Source organism: Aphis gossypii, chromosome 3, assembly GCF_020184175.1.
Source record: "Aphis gossypii isolate Hap1 chromosome 3, ASM2018417v2, whole genome shotgun sequence".
Taxonomy (NCBI): Eukaryota; Metazoa; Arthropoda; class Insecta; order Hemiptera; family Aphididae; genus Aphis; species Aphis gossypii.
The window spans coordinates 18,573,999-18,593,320 of NC_065532.1; the positions used below are offsets into that span (position 1 = coordinate 18,573,999).

Below are 19,322 nucleotides of genomic sequence, written 5' to 3' on the forward strand. Positions count from 1 at the left end.
CTATTTATGTATAAAAGACATACCTTTTATATTATATATTATGTTTTTATTTCATTTTATCACAAGTACCTGTGACTGAAGTCATTAACATAAACAACATAAACAATCATACGATACTATAATACTCATTTTAATAACTGGTACGCAACAATGACTTACTATTTCTGAGACGGAGTAAAAACAACATACGTATTACGTATAAGAGAAATCTTTTTTGAATGTAACAAAAAGTGCTAGCCTATAGGCTATCTACATCTAAAGATATTTATAGATTAAAGTTTAACAGTCTTATCTATAGTAATATTATTAATTTGATGATTATACAAAACTAATACAATAAATTAATATTAGTATGTAAATATTTTAAGTAATGAATAATGATACAAAAATAAATACTGAGTTTGACTTGTTTAAAACAACATAATAGCAGTGGACTAAATATTTGAGCAATAACTAAGTATTTAGTTCAGTGGTTCACAGTATATCTGCTGCACAACACGCCGGCGGCGACTGAAGCACGCGCGGACGCGCACAATCCATGGAGCTTGTGCACACACGCGACGATGTCGGCGGCATGTCCATTCATATTATTTCCTATGAAGGTAGATAATTTTGTGATCGACCGTGTACAACTGTTGCCCGCGCGAATGAACAAATTAATTTTGTTTTTGGCGGCAATATTATCGACGACCAGTGAATGAATGTGGCGAACCGTTTACAACGAGTAGCGCAAAATTCGGCGATATTCACTACGTTGCCAGCTGCTGCTGCATACCTCGGTTAATATGATTATGTTATTTTTAATGGTGGTTGCGCGTTTGTTGTGACCGATTCCGTTCATAGCAACGGGCGAGAAGCGCCGTAGTCATAGACACCCCACAATGTGCGTAAACGCCTTTTTCCGTCAACAATATTCGTACGATCAACTCCGACACAATATTGCATTTTCTGTGTTCGATTCGTACATAATATAGGTATGTACACAAAGTTAACTACAGATTACAGAACAAAACAAAAGTGGTGGAAAAAAGTTTTTATTACTCACAAGTCACTGCAACTCTTAAAATAGACCAGTTTTATTATTACATTAGGTAATTATAATTTAGTTCAGATACATATATTATAAAGTAGGTATCGTATGTATATTATAGAAATTATTATACCAAATTTTTAATACCTATAATAATAAATAGGTACTTAGTACTTACATACATAAAATTATAAGATTTAGTTTTTAATTTATTTAAAATGTGCATTTTATTTTGGTTAGTAAAGTTATTTAAAATAAAAACACCTATTTTTTAATATTTAAGTTAATGTTTTGAATAATTTGGTATAGTACTATTGTGTATAGTGTATAATAATAATATGTACCTTACCTTCTTATATTCTATGTATAATAAGTTCCTAACTAATTATTATTACAATACATTTTTAATTATTTTTATTTTTTGGTTATGAATGTAAACAATCTTTTTTAAAAAATCTTACTTTTAATAGAAATGAAGTCTATTAAAATTGTTTAATATTCGTGTCTTTTGGCTGGGGTCTATCTATAAATCATAAGAATGTTTTGTTATATTATGATGACATAATTTAAATATGATAAAAAAAAACCACATAAATAATGTATGTATAATCATAATTCAAATTTTGTTGTACTTGATATTTGTTGCTATGGTTACATCATTTGTTTTTATGATGAACATGTCAATAATTATAATTAATTCCTTGCAATTTAAAAGTCATATTTATGATTCAATGTCTTTCACAAGAAGGGAAATTCTTTAGAATTTGTTAAGTGGTCTCTAATTTCTATCTGAAATTTTAATGAAATATATTTTATTAGTTTTATTTAATTACAAATTTATATTATTTGTTTATAAAATGACACACACATAATATATATAATTATAATTTAACTAAATATTTTAAACAATAATACATACTTACTTATTTTCTTAAAAAAAAAAAATAATGGCAAACTATAAATTTATTGAATAATAAAAAAAAATTGATCTTATAAACTCACATTTAGGTATAAAATCTATTTATGATTTTAAATTGATTACAGAAAAATGTTTTGTTTAGTTTTTAATGAATATTAATTTAATTTTTTTTCATATGTGTGTTTATTTTGTTAGTAGTTTCTTACTACTAGCTTAATTTATATTATTAATCAATTAAAAAAATTATGAAATTAAATATGAGTTTAGATAATTCCATGGCGATTTCAATAAAAAGTAGAATCAAATTAGAAGGATCAGACGTTACTAGCTCTCAAATTAATGCTACAACTGTTGTATCAACTGGCGAAATTGATCAAACTCTTGTTGTACAACCAGTGCAACAAACATCCGTGGCGCATACATATATTGATCAGGTAATTTATTAATTTGTATAGCTTTATATGCACCTATTATAAAAATTTAAATTGTTATGTTTTCAGAATATCAATAATAGACAACTTGAAAATGTTATACCATGTGAAATTAGTCCAGTTCATGATGATGTTTCTGACAAACTAATGGATGATGATGAACATTGCCTAGAACATAAAGATACCACAGTTATTGTCAACAATGACCATTATGTTGTAGGTTAGTTCAACATCCATTATTATATTACTATTATTTAAGAAATAATGGAGAATATATATTTTTTTTGTATAATAAATGTAGTTCTTTTCAAATAAAATTAAAATTTTTATTTTATTCTTGTACAATGTTCTCCATTTTTCATATAAAATTAAATGCTTACAATTTAGAAGAGACTCAAGGAAGATATTATATTTCCTTTACTCCAATTTCAACATTGGGTAAGACTTAAAGAAATATTTGTTTCAAATTGTGTTAAGTTTACATTTTTTAGTTTGTATTCTCTTGATTTTATTCTATTTCATATAAAGTATCTAGTGTAGTACTTTATATTTTACTTAAATAAGGCCAATAATACTGGTATAAACATTTTCACTGAAGATTAGCCTTGTCATCTTATATAATATTTATATTTATTTGTTTTTTTTTTTTTTTTATGTTAAATATTAAATAATTTAATTGTATTAAGAGTCCTGATATGTGGTTCCTTTATTTATTTAAGCTTAATTTCTTAAAACTATTTAGTAAAACACATATAACATTAATTTATTATTTATTAACTATACTTTAAATATCTAATTGTTTGTTTTCTGTTTAGTTCCCAAAGTAGAGCCTATTGATTTTGATGATGTTGGCCATTCTACTTATGATGTACATTATACTGAAGGAACTGATGAACAAGCATTTTTAAAAAATGAACAAATGTAAATTTCATATTATCAATTTGAATATAAATATCATATACATTTTGTACTTATTTTATTAACACATAAATATATTCATTTTATTTTCAGGGCCTACCCAATTTATACTATGGGCGAGAGTAGAGCAATGTACCAAACTGATCAAACTCATTATTACACTCCAAGCACAAATTCTTATTCACAAGTAACTAATTTTTTTGATTTATTTTTGCTATTATATTTTCAATTATGATCTTAAGTTTCTGAATCATTCTATATTATTAATTATAATTGCATTAATGCATTACTATAATAATAATATATTTGAATTATAATAATATGTTCAAAATGTTATAGGTTACAAACACCTTAGAACAACCAACATGTCATGCAAAAAATATAAGTAATAGAACCTACATTATACAACAGAATGTCGACAATTATCATACTATTATCTCTACTGCTCAAAAAGACTGCACATATTCTACTATATATTCGGTATTATAGTTTTTATAATGATGTTCCTTAAAAGACTATCGAAGGGGAAAAAAAATAATTATTATGAAATATTATACAACGATAAAAAATATGAATTCTAGTAAAAATAATTATTCATTATTTTGCTTTATTTAGTTGTTGTTGCTGTCTTAAAATGACTCTTGATATTACAGATCCCATTGCTTGACCACCTATCTATTTCAATACATACATTTCCTAGACGCATCATTATTCATTTATTTTATTTTAACTTAAAATACTCAAAATAAAAAGTAGTTTTCATATTACAAAAGCTTAGATATTTTCCTACAACATGATACAATGTTGTTATCAACTATTGAAATAATACATATTAAAGGTAGAAAACATTTAATTTATACATATTTTCATTTATTAGTATTTTACAATTTTATCTATCACCAGTCGGTCGTGTTTAATAATAAATAATAATTACCTTTTTCCAATGTTTTGACTGTCTTATTTATTTATTGTAAATTATACTATTAAACGAAAAGATGTATTAATTATAGATTAAATGTTTTCTACCTTTATTCTTTAATAATATGCATTTTTCCAATAAGACGATGGTATCAAGTTGTAGGAAAATATCTAAGCTTTTGTAATATGAAAACTACTTTTCACATTGAGTATTTTAAGTTAAAATATCTATAAATCAATAAAGACTCATCCAAGAAAAGTGTGTACTAGATGGTGGCCAACCAATGAAATCTGTGACATTATGTGTAATTTTAAAATAATAATAACGATCAAATGGAGTAACGAATAATATTTTTAATGGTATCTAATTTTTAACTATACTTGGTACTAATGATTTAGCTTTTATCTATTTTTTTTTATTGGACACTCCTTTAATGTATTTTTTTTCTATACACAGTCTAAATGTTTATAAATTATTGTATTTTACTTAATATTATAATTTATGTTTATTTATACTTTACTTTTATTTTTAGGATGTTTCATATCATAAAGTTAACACTATAGATTCTGGCCTAACTAACACAAATATAGATCAATTGAATGGTATCAAATTAAATATAGAACAAAACTCCAGTCTTACTCACACAAATAAAATTTCTCCTGCAACTGTAAGCATTTGATAGATTTTATTTGGAATAATAAATAACTCAATAATATATTATTATGAAGGTCAACTGGCTGATAGAAAATTATGAAATGGCTGAAGGAGTGTCCTTGCTTCGATCAACAATATATAATCATTATTTAACACATTGCTCAGAAACTAAAATTGATCCTGTGAACGGACCATCATTTGGTAAAATTATTCGATCTGTGTTTACAGGATTACGTACAAGACGTCTTGGAACTCGGTATAGTACTAATTTCTTACTGTATAAGTGATGTGACTACATTGTGTAATTCATTTAATTAACATTTTTTTTTTGTTTTTAGAGGAAATTCCAAGTATCATTATTGTGGTATTAAAATCAAAACTAGTTCATTATTAAATGACTTTAAAGAAGAAGAAAACCTACCTAGCCAAACAAATCAAAAGAGTAGCTTAAAAAATATTAAGTTTATTAAAACAGAAGAGCAAAATTGCAATCAACTCATTACCAATAGTTCAGGTTCTGCTAATTGTTCTCAAAACAATATTTCATCTTCTCTTCAAGCACAAGATCAAGAATATTTAGGTGATGGTGCTAATGCTGTACCAGAATTTCCTGATATTATAATGAATGAAATAGAATTAGATGATAATTGTACTTTAGAAGATGTAAATACATTCAAAAATTTGTACCGTGAACATTATGAAGTACTAAATTGTTTTTAAATTGAAACTTATTTATTTTTATTTAAATAATATTACCTTTATAGGCGTTTTTAAGTGCCATATTGAATTTAGAGTTTGGTACTGTTGAGTTAATTTGGCGTAAATTTTGGCGCTGTCAAGATATTAATATCGATGAATGTGAAGAAAAAGAAAGTTTATGTAAAGAAAAATTATATTCATTGTCAAAGTGCAAAACATTACAACTATTTGTGAAAACTGCTGACTTTCTATTTTATCAAAACTTGGTAAAAGTTTTAATTCCAGATGTTCTTCGGCCTGTTCCTAGTATGTTTATCTTATATGTTTGTATTTAAGATAAAACTATTAACAAATTATGTATAGGAACATTAACACAAGCCATTAGACATTTTTCCAAAGGCTTGGAGTCATGGCTTATTTCCGCAATGCAAGGATGCCCTGAAGAAATGATTTCAATAAAAGTTATTTTTTATAAAACATTTTTATTCAAGTATTCAATCATTTATTGTTATTACTATAATATATATAATTTTAGGTGACTGCTGTTAGAACCTTTGCACAAACATTGCGTAGATACACCACTGTGAGAGCTGTGCTTCAAAATTATACCCAAATAAATGAAATGCTTACTGATTTAAATCATGTGGACTTTCGTAATATACAAGAACAAGTAAGAGATTATGATATTTTTGTATTTTTAAATTTTTTTAAAATATCGACAGTTTGATTATAAAAATCCTTTCTTTTTTGGGTATGCCTATGTGATTTTTCATTTTGTTTCATTAATATACTACAATGATCATGAACGTTTTTATTCACACTAGGTTCAACTAATATACAATTTGGGAAGTGAAAATGATTCAGTTCATACAAAGAAGAGAGTATATACTAAAATAGATGAGTGCTCTGAAATGCTATCAGTTTTTAATGAATTCTCTAAAAGAAAAAAAACTCACAATTGTTAGTATCTTACTAATTTGTATGGATAATGTGAATTGATTACATTTGATTTTTAGATTCAGCTACTACTTCCATAGATACAGAATGTTTTAATGACTTGTAAGTATTTGTATTAATAAAAATAATGTTTGTATGTGTAAACTATCAATAGCCAAGTCTATCGCATTCAGTGTTCTGAATTTTGATAGATTAAAATGGTATAGAGGTATATGTATACCTTAAAGTTAATTATTTTCATTTTTAATTTTAAAAAGAGGCTCATGAAAAGTATTTTTTTTTTATTGGGTTACTATTAGTTTTTTCAGAAAATATAATAGTTACTATAATAATTGGTTATAGTTTTAAACCTGTATTTTATTTATAATTGGGAAAAATCAGTCAGATAATTGGGTTATAAATTACAATTGAATTATCAAATAATTGTAAATAACCCAACAAAACTTTTACTCTTTATAGCTAAGGTAATAAAATTATTCTAGATGTGTTTATTTGTTATGTAAATAATATATCTATAAATATTAAAACAAAATTCATAGCCTTGTTTTTTAACTTTTGTGGATTGTTACCCATATAGTAGTTCACAATATTCACATATGAATTTTATTTTAGTTCAAAGTATTTCATTAAATATATAGTATAATTACTATTGGTTGAAGAAAATATAAATAAATCTTCTCATCATGTATTGCAATGGAATATTTTAATAAAAAAAAATATTTTATAATTTGTTATTTAAATCAAAATCAAAAGGCAATGTTCATATGTCTGTAGCTTATTGATCAAAAACTACTTGACCAATTTTAATAACAATTTTAGAAATTGTTCTTCTTGAGATAAAAACAATTTAGGGAGTAGTTAAATCATATCCAAAAATATATAAATCCAAAATAAACGTATCTATCTTAATCATATTGTAATTGCAAACACAGCTGCCTGTGAAGTGAGATACACAATAACTGAGATGGCAAATATAGTGTTTTATTTTATGTTTATTCATTTTTTTTTGAACAAAGTCTATTGTATATCTAGCTTAAAAACAAATTGTTTTTTATTTGGTTTTAAATGTTTTTACACATTTGAGTTGTAATAAATGTATATTATTTTATTTTATTGTTTAATAAATAACTCATTTTGTTGTAGATTAAAAAATCCATCAAAAGAAACCAAGAACAATATATCTAAGGTAGATAATATGTTTATCTTTTTTTATTTTGTAATTTATTTGAATTTTAAAAATATTTGTATTTTTTTATTGCTGATAGAGATAAACTGAAAACTCTTGCCAATCCTGTATAAAACAAATTTGCTTACATTTAGCTATAAATTCTTGAACAATTTTTTTTTAGATAGAAATAAAAGAAGAAACTCAGTTATGGGAAGATAAATCTGAACAAAAACATCCTATTAAAATAGAATACTTGAAAGAAGATATATCTGAAGATCATACACAAGATATATATAATGGTAAAATATGCATCTTACAAGTGTCATTTCTGAAAAATGTTTTCAATTTAATTCTTTTATATATTAGCTTAACAATAGTGCTGTAAGGTAATCAGTTGTTTTACACATTTTCTAATTTTGTATTATACCTACCTAGTAAAATATTTATGATTATATATTACAGTCTCACTACAAAATGTAGTTTAGTTTAAAATTTAAAAATTAAATAATTTATACTAAATGACCTCACTAGTCTGACTTATAAAAAACCACTAACCAGGAGTTGTTGAAATGAGAAGAAAGTTTATTGGATTATTTTTTTTTTCATTTATAGCAGAAACAGCCATTGGAGATTACAGAAACTGTACAGGAGTGGGCTTAAAACTAAAATAGTTGATAAATTTATTATTGTTTTATATTTCTTGGTAGGACTGGTAGGTATTGGTCATTTTGTTAAATTTGAATAGCCTGATTGTTGCAGAACATTGAACAACAAATTATTTGTTTAATTAAAATGATATATTATGCTTTTAGTATTATTTTATCTCATATATTATATATTTCCAAATTATATGTTGTATGTTGTACAGTGTAGGTCAAATCTAATTCACAAATTATAATTCTCGTATATAAGGTTAGACCTCTGTTATTGTCAATGTCTTTTTATTTACCTGAATTATACTTATATTTTGTATTTCTAATAGTATATATCATACATTTTATAAATCTTTTTTAAGAGAAAATTCAAAAGACTCGTGATTAATAATGAAGTACTTATGTCTTATAGATATTAATTTTAAAATATTTCATTTCTAGCACAAATAATTATATTGTACTGTATTTAAATGTTGTATTTTATAAAACTATTTTTTTGTTATTAAATAGATACTGCAATGATTGACACTTCTTATAATCCAAGCATTTCGAATGAGGAGTATCCTGAATTGTAAGTATGAAAATTGAATAAAATGTGATAATGTAAATATAAACAAAATGCACATTCTGTGTGAATGCCAAACACAATTGTATTGCATTGTTATAAAATTATTAATTCTGTTCTTTTGTAGATCTCATAAATTATCAAAAAAAGAAAATGATGAACACAAAATAATAATTAAGGTTTGTATACATTTTTTAGTATTTTACCATCATTATTTATTATTATAGTGATATTCATTAAATTGTATAACATGCTAAACCTAGATCATTATGCATGTTTCTATTAAAACTTAAACCACTATCTAAAACAAATTTTTTTTTAATAACATGAAGGTTTTTGATCAGACATGATTCAAGGGATTCAAGTTCAAATCAAAATAATACTAATTTACTACTCGTAATTTTGTTTTTTAAATATTTATCAAAATAATAGATTTGTAGTATGATACATTTTTATTACTATAGTTTAAGGCATCAAGTTAATATAGTTTAGTCATGCAATTCTTTATTTTAGATTTTAAATTTGATTGTTTCATTTAGGTATGTTATTTGAGTAGATATTGAATATGTATAATTCTGAATTTATATATATATTTTTTTTAATTAATATTTCATAGGCGGAAATAATGTCACCGAAAAACTCAAATAAACTTAAACAACACTCGACTGATAAAGAATTTTCGGAAAATGATTCGCCTCAATCAGTAGACATGGATAAGGAGGCATATTATGATAGTAATGGTCGTTTTGGCGATGACAGTGGAGATTTTGAATTTTTCGCTGCTCAGAACGATTACAAGTATCCCACTTTGGCTGATACAGGTTTATTTTCTTGTCAATTTTGCGATAAAGAATTTACAAACGCCAATAGCTTGTCCAGACACGAAAATGTTCACACTGGAAAAACTCCTATCGAGTGTGACGTCTGTTTCAAAACGTTTATCAGCAAATCTACATTGTGTATACATAAAAGATCGCATACTGGGGAGAAACCATATGCATGCAACATTTGTGGGCGATCATTTACGCAAAAATCACATTTGGTTTTACATTATAGAACACACACAGGCGAAAAACCATACGAGTGTGGCTTGTGTGAAAAAAAGTTCTCATCAACCAGTGGTCGAGCTGAACATACACGCAGACGTCACCCATAGGTTGAATTGCAATATTCGTTAATGATGTCTTTGGGAATATTCGCTTCTCCAAATGAAACATACTTTATTTAAATTGTAAGGAACGTATTAAAAAGCAATTTCAAGTACCTATTTCATAACTGAAAATTAAAAATGCATAATCTTTCTTATTATAATAATTTATTGTATTATTGTTAAATGTTAATGTTTTAATTTTAATGTTCTTATATTATAAACAATTAAAAATAGTTTTCTTGAATATACTTATTGTTTTTTAAATACAATTAAAAGAGAATACTTATACCCATACAGTCCATAGATGTAAACCATCTCGATAAGTCGCATTAGGATCGAAAACCCAATAAACTAGGAGCAAACGATATAATCACTATACCTAAGTTACGTTGCGGTCGTCGTAAACGCGACGTCCGTAAAAGCTTTTATGAATTCTTTTGCAGATTACGTCGAACAACAACAAAAGTTCTCATTGTTGTGACGATCGTTCTGAAAATTGAATACAACATTGTTATATCGTTGGTGTCATTCTGTCATCCGTACGGCCGTACCAGAAAAACGAAAGACGTACATCGAAGTTATCTTATACGAAAAATAAACGTATAGCTACACGTACATTATACTAATGATGATACATAGGCACCGATATTCTAGGCTATAAGATATTTCTTAATATAAAAGTAGATTGTATGCGTTGTAATTATTATTGGGCTACAGTAGGGTAGAAACGACGGAATAACATTACACCAAGACTGATAATGAAAACTTAACTAATATTTGAAGAGTTAAAATAGTTATATGAATGTATATTGGCGTTTGTTCGACGTCCTGGTACCTATTAGTTTAAATTGAGTGAATAACAATTAGGAATATGTAATTTATAGGTATTATATGAATTATAAAATTATAAAAGCAATTCATAGTTTTGGCAAAAATTAGTTCATTCTATGATTTCCATAGTATTGTCCAAGTTCCTAATTGTAAAATAAAAATATAATGTTCGTATAACACAATATCTATCTATTACGAGTTCACCAGTTTTGATGTTTTACGCACGCACATAACGCTCTATATTTTACCACGCTTACAACGGTGCAAAAATAAATTACCGGAAATCAATAGTTATTATGAATTAGTCATAAAGTAAAAACAATTTCACTTGCTATTGAAAGTAAATAAATAAATAAGTTAAAATTTAAAAAAAATTGTTGGGTCATTTGCCTTATTGACTCGTTATTCGGTTAATGGTCGTGTTTCTGAGCGAGTCCAATAAGCGGAGTCAACTGTATAAAAACAGAATCATACTTATGCTTTAAAATCCGAACCCTATTTATCAACGTAGTATCAATTCACTACAGCGGATCATCACAAATGTTCTACTTACAGATAATTTTTTTTTATTATTTTATTAAATGCCGGTCTTATACTTTATGCAAAGTATTTTAAGAGTAAAAAAAAAATATATATTAAAAAATAAGTTAGGGAAGCTTAGGTTAGTAGGTACTCTGCAGTCTGCGAGCGTGCTAACTTTCCCGGTTTCTAAATGTATTTTAGTACCATGTAACCAACGGGCTATAAACTAATTTAAAAAATTAAAACTATTATAATTTCATAGACACCAATCTAATTATAAATTACACCTATAATTTTTATCACGGTGTCCGACTTTACCCGTCCCCCGTGCGCCTACACAATATGCTTTGAAAATTTTTTTATGTATGGATTGATTTCGAATAGAACCGTTCTACAAAATTATTAATTATTTACAAAACCGTAGCATTAAAATATTAATATTGATGGCATAAGTGATCGACGGGCTATGAGGTGTTTCGAATTTATGTTTAGAAAGCTAATTAGGTACCTACCCAAAAGTCGACACTTCATCAAGTCACAATTTATTGATCTGTAAGTCCTACGATCTTCGAGTCCGTGGCTTCGGAGTTCCAACAAGTTTGTGCTGATAAGCGTGTGTGATAACGAAGGGACGTAAACAAAATTAAATCGCCGCGCAGACCGCAGCAGCAGCTGTAGCCGTGTTAGTGTACGGTTACAATAATAATATAATGGCGTGTATGGTAGCGCACTTACAACCAGGGGTAGACTGATCCCTTGGCGGGAGGGCGAGAGAGAATGAGAGATATCGTTTTAATCTCTTTCTATGGTTATCTGCGCGATATCGAGAACGTCCTGGTGTCCCTGTTTTCGTATTTAATGTCATAATTGTATTTTACATTTGTTTGTTTTTTTTTTTTTTAAATTATTGTCGAGTTTTTTCGTGTCGTGGCTGGTTTTCGTGTTCCTTAGTTTGCGAAGATTCCAAATACCCGTGATGTGATACAGCCATAATGCACACCGTACCCGCTTAACAACGACTTTATCTGTGCGATTATCGTTTCGTTCGCCGTTCCGAAAAACGTACCTATCGAAATGTTAATGTAATATTGCTTGTTCGACGACAGCCATGATCAACTGTTTTATTTTGTTGTTAGCGATACTCGGTCATCAGCCTGGTAAGAATGTTACATTTACATAGTACTCAAAAATCATATCATTCGATTAAATATTTTCTTAACGTGCATCTTTTATTTCAGGCAACGTCAAGGCCGACTGCCTAGACAACAACGGCCGAATCGTTCAGGAGGGCAAGTCATTCATACCGGGCCCAGAAATCTGCACTCGGTGTATGTGCGACAACTCTGTAGCTAAATGGTGTCATCCTGTGCTTTGTACTGCTCCACAGGTATTTACTTTTTTTATATATATACTAGTAATTTAATAATTTGTAAATTGTTAGTATTCTTAAAACGGAGATCAAAGCTATACTACGTTATTATTTATTGTGCGTTTTATTTGGTCGATTGTCACACAACTAATTAAAACAATTTTATTTAACTCTAGGATTGCAAGTCATATACAACTGTTGGAAATATATGCTGTGAATTCAATTGTTTAGATGAAACTCTCAAAGGCGATAATATTAATGCCAGATCAATTGCCAGCACTGTAACGGCATTTTTATTCTTCATATTAATTGTTTTTCTCATCAACCGGTTACATAAAAGAAATATAATGTCAAGTAAGAGTAAATTTGTATTTTAACATTGACATTTTGATTTTTTATATATTCTTTTAGAAGTTTAATTTTATTGTTTAATAATATAATTTCTATACTTAATTAATGTTCAAAGAGCATAATATTTATTAAACAATGTTTTACCTATAGGTAATTGATTATTGTTTTTTTGTTTATTATTCAATAAAATATAATTGGAATTTTTAAAATCAGCATTTTTAACTTACTGAAATAATATTAATGGATTATTGAAAAACTATTTACTAGTTAAAAATGATAACTTATTACTTATGTATTACCTTAAATTATGTATATTTAGTAGTTGTACCTATATAGTTGTGATTTTGTGAGTGATGATTTAAAGCATATAAAACATTTAGGTACTTGTTCTAGTCACTATAATTATTGAAACCTCTATATATTTTAAAACAAATTGTATTGTAATATAGATGGAGAAGTTTTCACTGATCCAAACTCACTTCAAATGGGCGAAGGTGTACGTGGAATTGGATTCATTAGTGGCTACATGAATTTACCTAGGCCTGATTTATATTATGGTGATCATGCAACACTTCATATACCTTTATGGAAAACATACTATCCACGTGGTGATGCACCACCTCCATATGATGAAGCTATTGCATTACCTCACCAAATAGTACCCCAACAGTTAAATACTGTCGTAGATGAAGTTACCGCTTACCATAGGACTATACCTTTTACCATGACGGAAGTTGAACAAAATATTCAGCCACTAACTTCAGGTGACCCTGAGACTGTACCAACTACTAACCAGCCGTTTTTAGATCACAGTAATAAAACTAAATATTTTATACTTGTATCTATCATATGCTAACCAATTAATTATTGTAGATCAAACGAATGATGATAAATTTCAATGTCATGATAAAATACCTACAATTTCTAATGATGATTTCCGAGAAGAATGTGAAAATTGTAAGCATGATCAAGAACTTGCTGAAGGGTATGATGATATTTTTCCTGAACCAGAAACAATGACACTAGAGCGAAGACCACAATTATTAACTCATGAGCACGTAGCAGATGGTATTGAGCTACGTTCATCAATGACTTTACCTGATAATGGAAGACTACGAAGGTACTAACAAAGGCTTAAATTTTATCACTAAGTTACTATTTTTAATTAAAAAAATTATAACTTTGTAAATTACATAGACCTCATGTTGGTAACTTGAAAGATAAATATAGAGACGGATGGTTCAAAGAAACTAGTTTAAAAGAAAATTCAACTTCTGATGATGATCAGCCATAACAGAAAAGGATCCTTATTTATTGGTATGGTATAATACTTTGTTATTATGGGTAAGTATAAAAATTGGTTAAGTACTAAGCACTAGCACCAATTTAATTGTTGACTATTATTTCTGTCAGTTTAAAAAAATTATTTATTTTATGAAATTAATTAGTACCCAATATCTTATTTCTTGATGTTAAAATATTTCTTACCTAATATTTTGCATAAAATAACATTACTTATCATGATATAAATATTTATATTATTCAGGATTTAAATTTTATTCTAATATGGTAATAAAAAATAACTAATAATTTCTCAAATTTCTGTCTTTAATGCTAATATTTATTTTTTCTTGATGTATTAATATTGATATATTAGCTTAATTTTAATGTATAACTAAGATTTATGTGTTATAGTTTATAAGATCTCAGCTAAAATAATACATATTTTTTTTTTAAATTGTATTATTAATACAAATAGTTATTTTAGTTTGTATACTTTTCTGTGATAACAAGTTATTTTTGGTATCTTCTAGTTAATTTTTATTATTGTGCCGTATAAGTATTTTAAATTCTTTATAGATATAATGTATAGGTTTTTAATGTTTTTCAAATTATTTCTTTTCTTAATTTCTGTTCATTTTAAATTTTCCAATATGTATTGTAACTTTTCATACCATCAGACATTAGTCCCCCATTTAATCTATGGATTTTAAATAAAATTAGAAAGACTATTTAATATATTGTTGCTATCATGTTGAAAGTGTTTAATTAGTTTTTGACAGTTTTTCGTAAATTAAATCAAAGTTAATTACATTTTATCTAAAAGAGTACTAATTTCTAGTGTTGGCCAATGATATCGTTATAGTGGGTATTTTCTTAATAATTTCGATATTGATATCTAAAAAATCATGATATTGAAATAACTGATTGGGGCTCTTGCTGGATTTATATATACTCTTCAATCATTAATAATAGATAAGCAATGATGATAACGAAGAAGATAATTCAGTAATTCAAAGTCCTGCGATCATAGAACTTGAAGAGAACAGAAATTTGAATATTAAAATTCCCTACAATTATGATTATTTAAACTGGTTGAAAGTAAACAAAACTAAATACTCAGCTGTATCATTATGAGCCAAAAATGAATTAAGTATTAGTGTCTACTAGTGTTCCTTGTGAATAGCTATTTACTGAAGCTGGAACATTCATCTCCAAAAAAAGAAATAGATTATCTCTTGAACGACTGTATCAATTATTATTTCTGAATTCATATTACAAATTGATTCCAAATTCTGAAACATTGGTGGAAAAACTGTTTAAAGAATAAAATTTGTAAACTAAAAAATACATATTCGATATTTCTATTATTTCCATACCTTATTAGTTATTTTCTACATTTACATATTTTATGTTTTACATACTTTTAAATAAATACATAATAATTAGTAATTAATATACATATAATTATATAAATATCTACAAATCAACATCAATATCGATATTATTTTGATACCGTGATACAATATCAAAAAAATCGATAATTAATAATGTATTGTTGGCCAACACTAATAATTTCACCTAATGTCTTGATGTATAAATAAATGGTTAGTAAATTGTATTTTAAGATATTTTATTGAGCCATACCAAAAATTGTGTAAAAAAAAATATCACTAAATGGTTCATCCTTAATTATACAATAATTCAAATAATATAAATTATACATTCTAATTAGAATTGATTCTCAAATAATAATTATAAGAATTTTTTTATAAGTAGTTAGAACAGTACATAATTTATCGTTCTTATGGAATGGACAATAATATATTAATAATATTTTTTATTATTTAATGAGCTAAAATTGGTTCTTAAAGTGTGGATAACTATTAACATATAATATTTTATTTTACTATTACATTACCTATTTATTTATTTTTTTTTATGTATAATTTTGATTTGAGTTATTTTACATAGTATTTATTAATAGAGATAATGGTACCTTTTACTCAAATAAATAATCAAAAGTTATTTTCTATAATATTGATTAGAGTTCCTAATAGTTATTCAATTATTATTTTTCTTAACTAGTAAAGCACTAAATAATTCAGGTTTATAGTGTTATTTATTTAATATAAAACATTTATTAATATTTTAATTTTTGTAAGTAATAAATTTATAAATGCCTAAATCATAAAAAATATCACTCCAAATTGTATTTCCTTCTTGATTAATTTTTATGATTGTAAATATAATCAGTATAATCATATTTGTTATATGATTTTAGTTAGTACATTTATACTTTCTATGGTATAATGAATGTTGTATGCTTATTAATTGCTTACTACAGGGGAAATTATTAAAATTATCAATCTACTCTCCTAAATATGTACATAAAAGTTTGAGTAAATGAAATTTAAAAATGTGTCTTGTCACCAGTAGTATTACAGATGCTACTATTCACAATTTTTTTTTATTATATTTGAATACCACTGCCATTTTTTTATTTTTCCTTTTTATTTTTTTGTAAACTTCTGTTTTAACCAAGTTTGAATCTTAATACTTTGTTTAAAGTATCTAACCATGTTTAATACTAATTTTATTTGACCATAATGCTTTACCAGTAAACCTTTAACTTTGATCCAAGTTTGTTAGGTTTTATGTGTATAAGTATTAGTTAATTATTCAACTCAATTGCATTTTAATTTTTATATACCTATTACATTTTGTATACCCTTGAGCGAGTGTACTAAGTAATAAGTAAATACCTACATTCTTATTGTTTTATATGTTTATTATATTTATTGATTTATGTATTATATAGATAATTTTTTTTTTTAATTAAGAAAATTAACTATTCCACTTATTATATGTATTTTTTAGTTATAATTATTCATTTATGAGTTTTTAGTTATTACTAGGCTTAGGGAATTTTAGCTACTAACATATATATTTTTGTTTAAATTATTAAAAGACTATTAGGGTTTAATAAAAATCCTATTTAAGATAATAATATACCAAATCAAAATTCAAAATTGTATTCAGAATATTAAAGTTTTTGCTTATTAATGCACATTTGTCCACTATACATATAGCTTCTTAGTGATTTTTTTCTTTAATTATGCTGCATACACAGAAATAAAAATGTATTCTTAAGAATGTAATTATTTATTGTGTAAATATGCCATTTCAGTTCCCACACAATACACTTTTGCGATCCTTGCATCCAAATTCCAAAATATATTTTTATGCGATACTGATGTACTATTTTGTTGTTATTGAAGGATCAAATTTCATTGAAATAGAAGATATATTTCTACACATAAAGAGTAATAAAACAAATAAATATAAATTACAAATTTAAATAATCTAACATTATTTATTTTTTTTTTAATGCTTATAATAGTAATAAATAAAATATGGTGTATGTTTTAGGAGTATACTTTTTTTTTTGTGTATATATGTGAGTTTTTTTAGAGCTATAAATTCCTAAGCCTAGTTTTTAAGTTTATTTAAAAGTAATTTTTTTATTCTCTAAATGTATTCAATGTAAGTATAACTGTCAAATATTTATGTTTAGTAAGGATTAAAAACTAAAGTACTGGAAATAAATGTAAGTTGTAATTCAACAGTGTCAACAGTTTGTTTAATTTTATTTAAAATGTTGTTATTATTGTACTTCCAAAGTTTTAAATAAAATTGAAAACTGCATTTAAACGTTGTTGTTTGTTTTTTACAATTTTTTTTTATAAAAATGAGTCCGTTGTTCTCATTCAACATAATTTGATAACTAATAACTCATATTCTAATTTCTAATTGTTTATTGCTAAATAGCCTAAATGTTATACCTTCTTTTGCAAGCATAAGACTTTGATTACAGTAATTTTTAGCAAATATTGTAATTTTAGTCTAAAAATAAAATTGTGTTTAAATTAAAACCTCAGATATCTATGAATCAAATCGGGCATCGCATTTCGTTATTTTTAAATTGTCATACTTGATATATTAATTTACGAGGAATCATAAATTATTTATATAAGTTTACAACCTTTCATCGCTGTTTAAAGTGAAAATTTTATGAATTTCTAAAAACTAATAAAAATAATTTCGAAGTGTTCGTGATATTTTAATCGAATTTTGTCAAAATGTTAACTTCAAAAGCTTATTAGGCAATAAATCTACATATAATAATATATATTCAATATTTTTGTATTGCAACGAGTAAAACTTATGAGGAATTTTACATTAAATTTTCTAAGTATTGAGCCTGAATATTTTTTTATCAACATTTATGGAAAAAGGAAGTTAAACAAACACGGAAATGTCGAATGTATTTATTATGAATATTTAAAAATTAGTCAAAATATTTGAATATTTCATTATTTTGTGTAGAAAATGATAAATCATTTTAATAGCAACTTACGAAGAACCTTGTATTGCATTTCTAAGCTTTTAATATTTATTTTTATATTATAATATTTTAAATTTATAATGTCCGTTGGAATGTGAATCAAATTAGTTGTATCTTGTAACGTCTAATTATTTATCATTATGATTACGGACAAAAGACGCACACTTATAGAAAGTTACAAAAGTATTCAGTCGTTTTGAATCAACCGTGTTCCATCGTCTTACTAGTGTATTTTTAGATTTTAATATTATATGGGATTATTTTTTATTTTATTTTTTTCCATACAAATTCCAAAAGTTAAAAAAAAGTTAAAATTTCTTATTTTTCATGGTTACTTTTTCTATTTAAGGAATTCGAGAAATTTATTTTGATATTTCAGTGTTTATCGTGTACTTATATAATTACTTAAGACTTTTTTTTTCTGGTGGTATTTTTATTATTTTCAAGTGTAGTGAAAACTAACATCCGAGCTTGGTCACAAGTGTTAACCGATTTGT

At 25.7% G+C, this 19,322-nt stretch overlaps 2 protein-coding genes across 4 annotated transcripts; both read left to right on the forward strand.

Moving 5' to 3' along the window:
• The first annotated feature begins 91 nt into the window (after positions 1 to 91).
• On the forward strand, positions 92 to 10,311 carry LOC114129314 (DNA-binding protein RFX2-like). Of its 3 annotated transcripts, none has more exons than XM_027994011.2 (19): positions 92 to 1,091; positions 2,217 to 2,383; positions 2,450 to 2,600; positions 3,196 to 3,301; positions 3,392 to 3,485; positions 3,638 to 3,778; positions 4,750 to 4,884; positions 4,946 to 5,127; positions 5,210 to 5,573; positions 5,636 to 5,876; positions 5,934 to 6,031; positions 6,106 to 6,240; positions 6,395 to 6,530; positions 6,587 to 6,629; positions 7,671 to 7,713; positions 7,877 to 7,994; positions 8,859 to 8,919; positions 9,041 to 9,092; positions 9,530 to 10,311. In XM_027994011.2, exons 2-19 carry the CDS (start codon positions 2,225 to 2,227, stop codon positions 10,067 to 10,069), a joined length of 2,799 nt encoding a protein of 932 aa, XP_027849812.2. In that variant the 5' UTR covers positions 92 to 1,091; positions 2,217 to 2,224; the 3' UTR covers positions 10,070 to 10,311. The 3 variants fall into 3 exon arrangements, with proteins under 3 accessions (XP_027849812.2, XP_050061041.1, XP_050061042.1); XM_050205084.1 differs by having other exon boundaries at positions 92 to 974; XM_050205085.1 differs by lacking the exon at positions 92 to 1,091 and adding an exon at positions 2,016 to 2,038.
• A 1,787-nt stretch (positions 10,312 to 12,098) lies between these two features.
• Positions 12,099 to 17,823, forward strand: LOC114129321 (uncharacterized). The gene is made up of 6 exons (XM_027994022.2): positions 12,099 to 12,573; positions 12,655 to 12,803; positions 12,962 to 13,139; positions 13,586 to 13,948; positions 14,010 to 14,256; positions 14,334 to 17,823. Exons 1-6 carry the CDS (start codon positions 12,525 to 12,527, stop codon positions 14,428 to 14,430), a joined length of 1,083 nt encoding a protein of 360 aa, XP_027849823.1. The 5' UTR covers positions 12,099 to 12,524; the 3' UTR covers positions 14,431 to 17,823.
• The last annotated feature ends 1,499 nt before the right edge of the window (positions 17,824 to 19,322 follow it).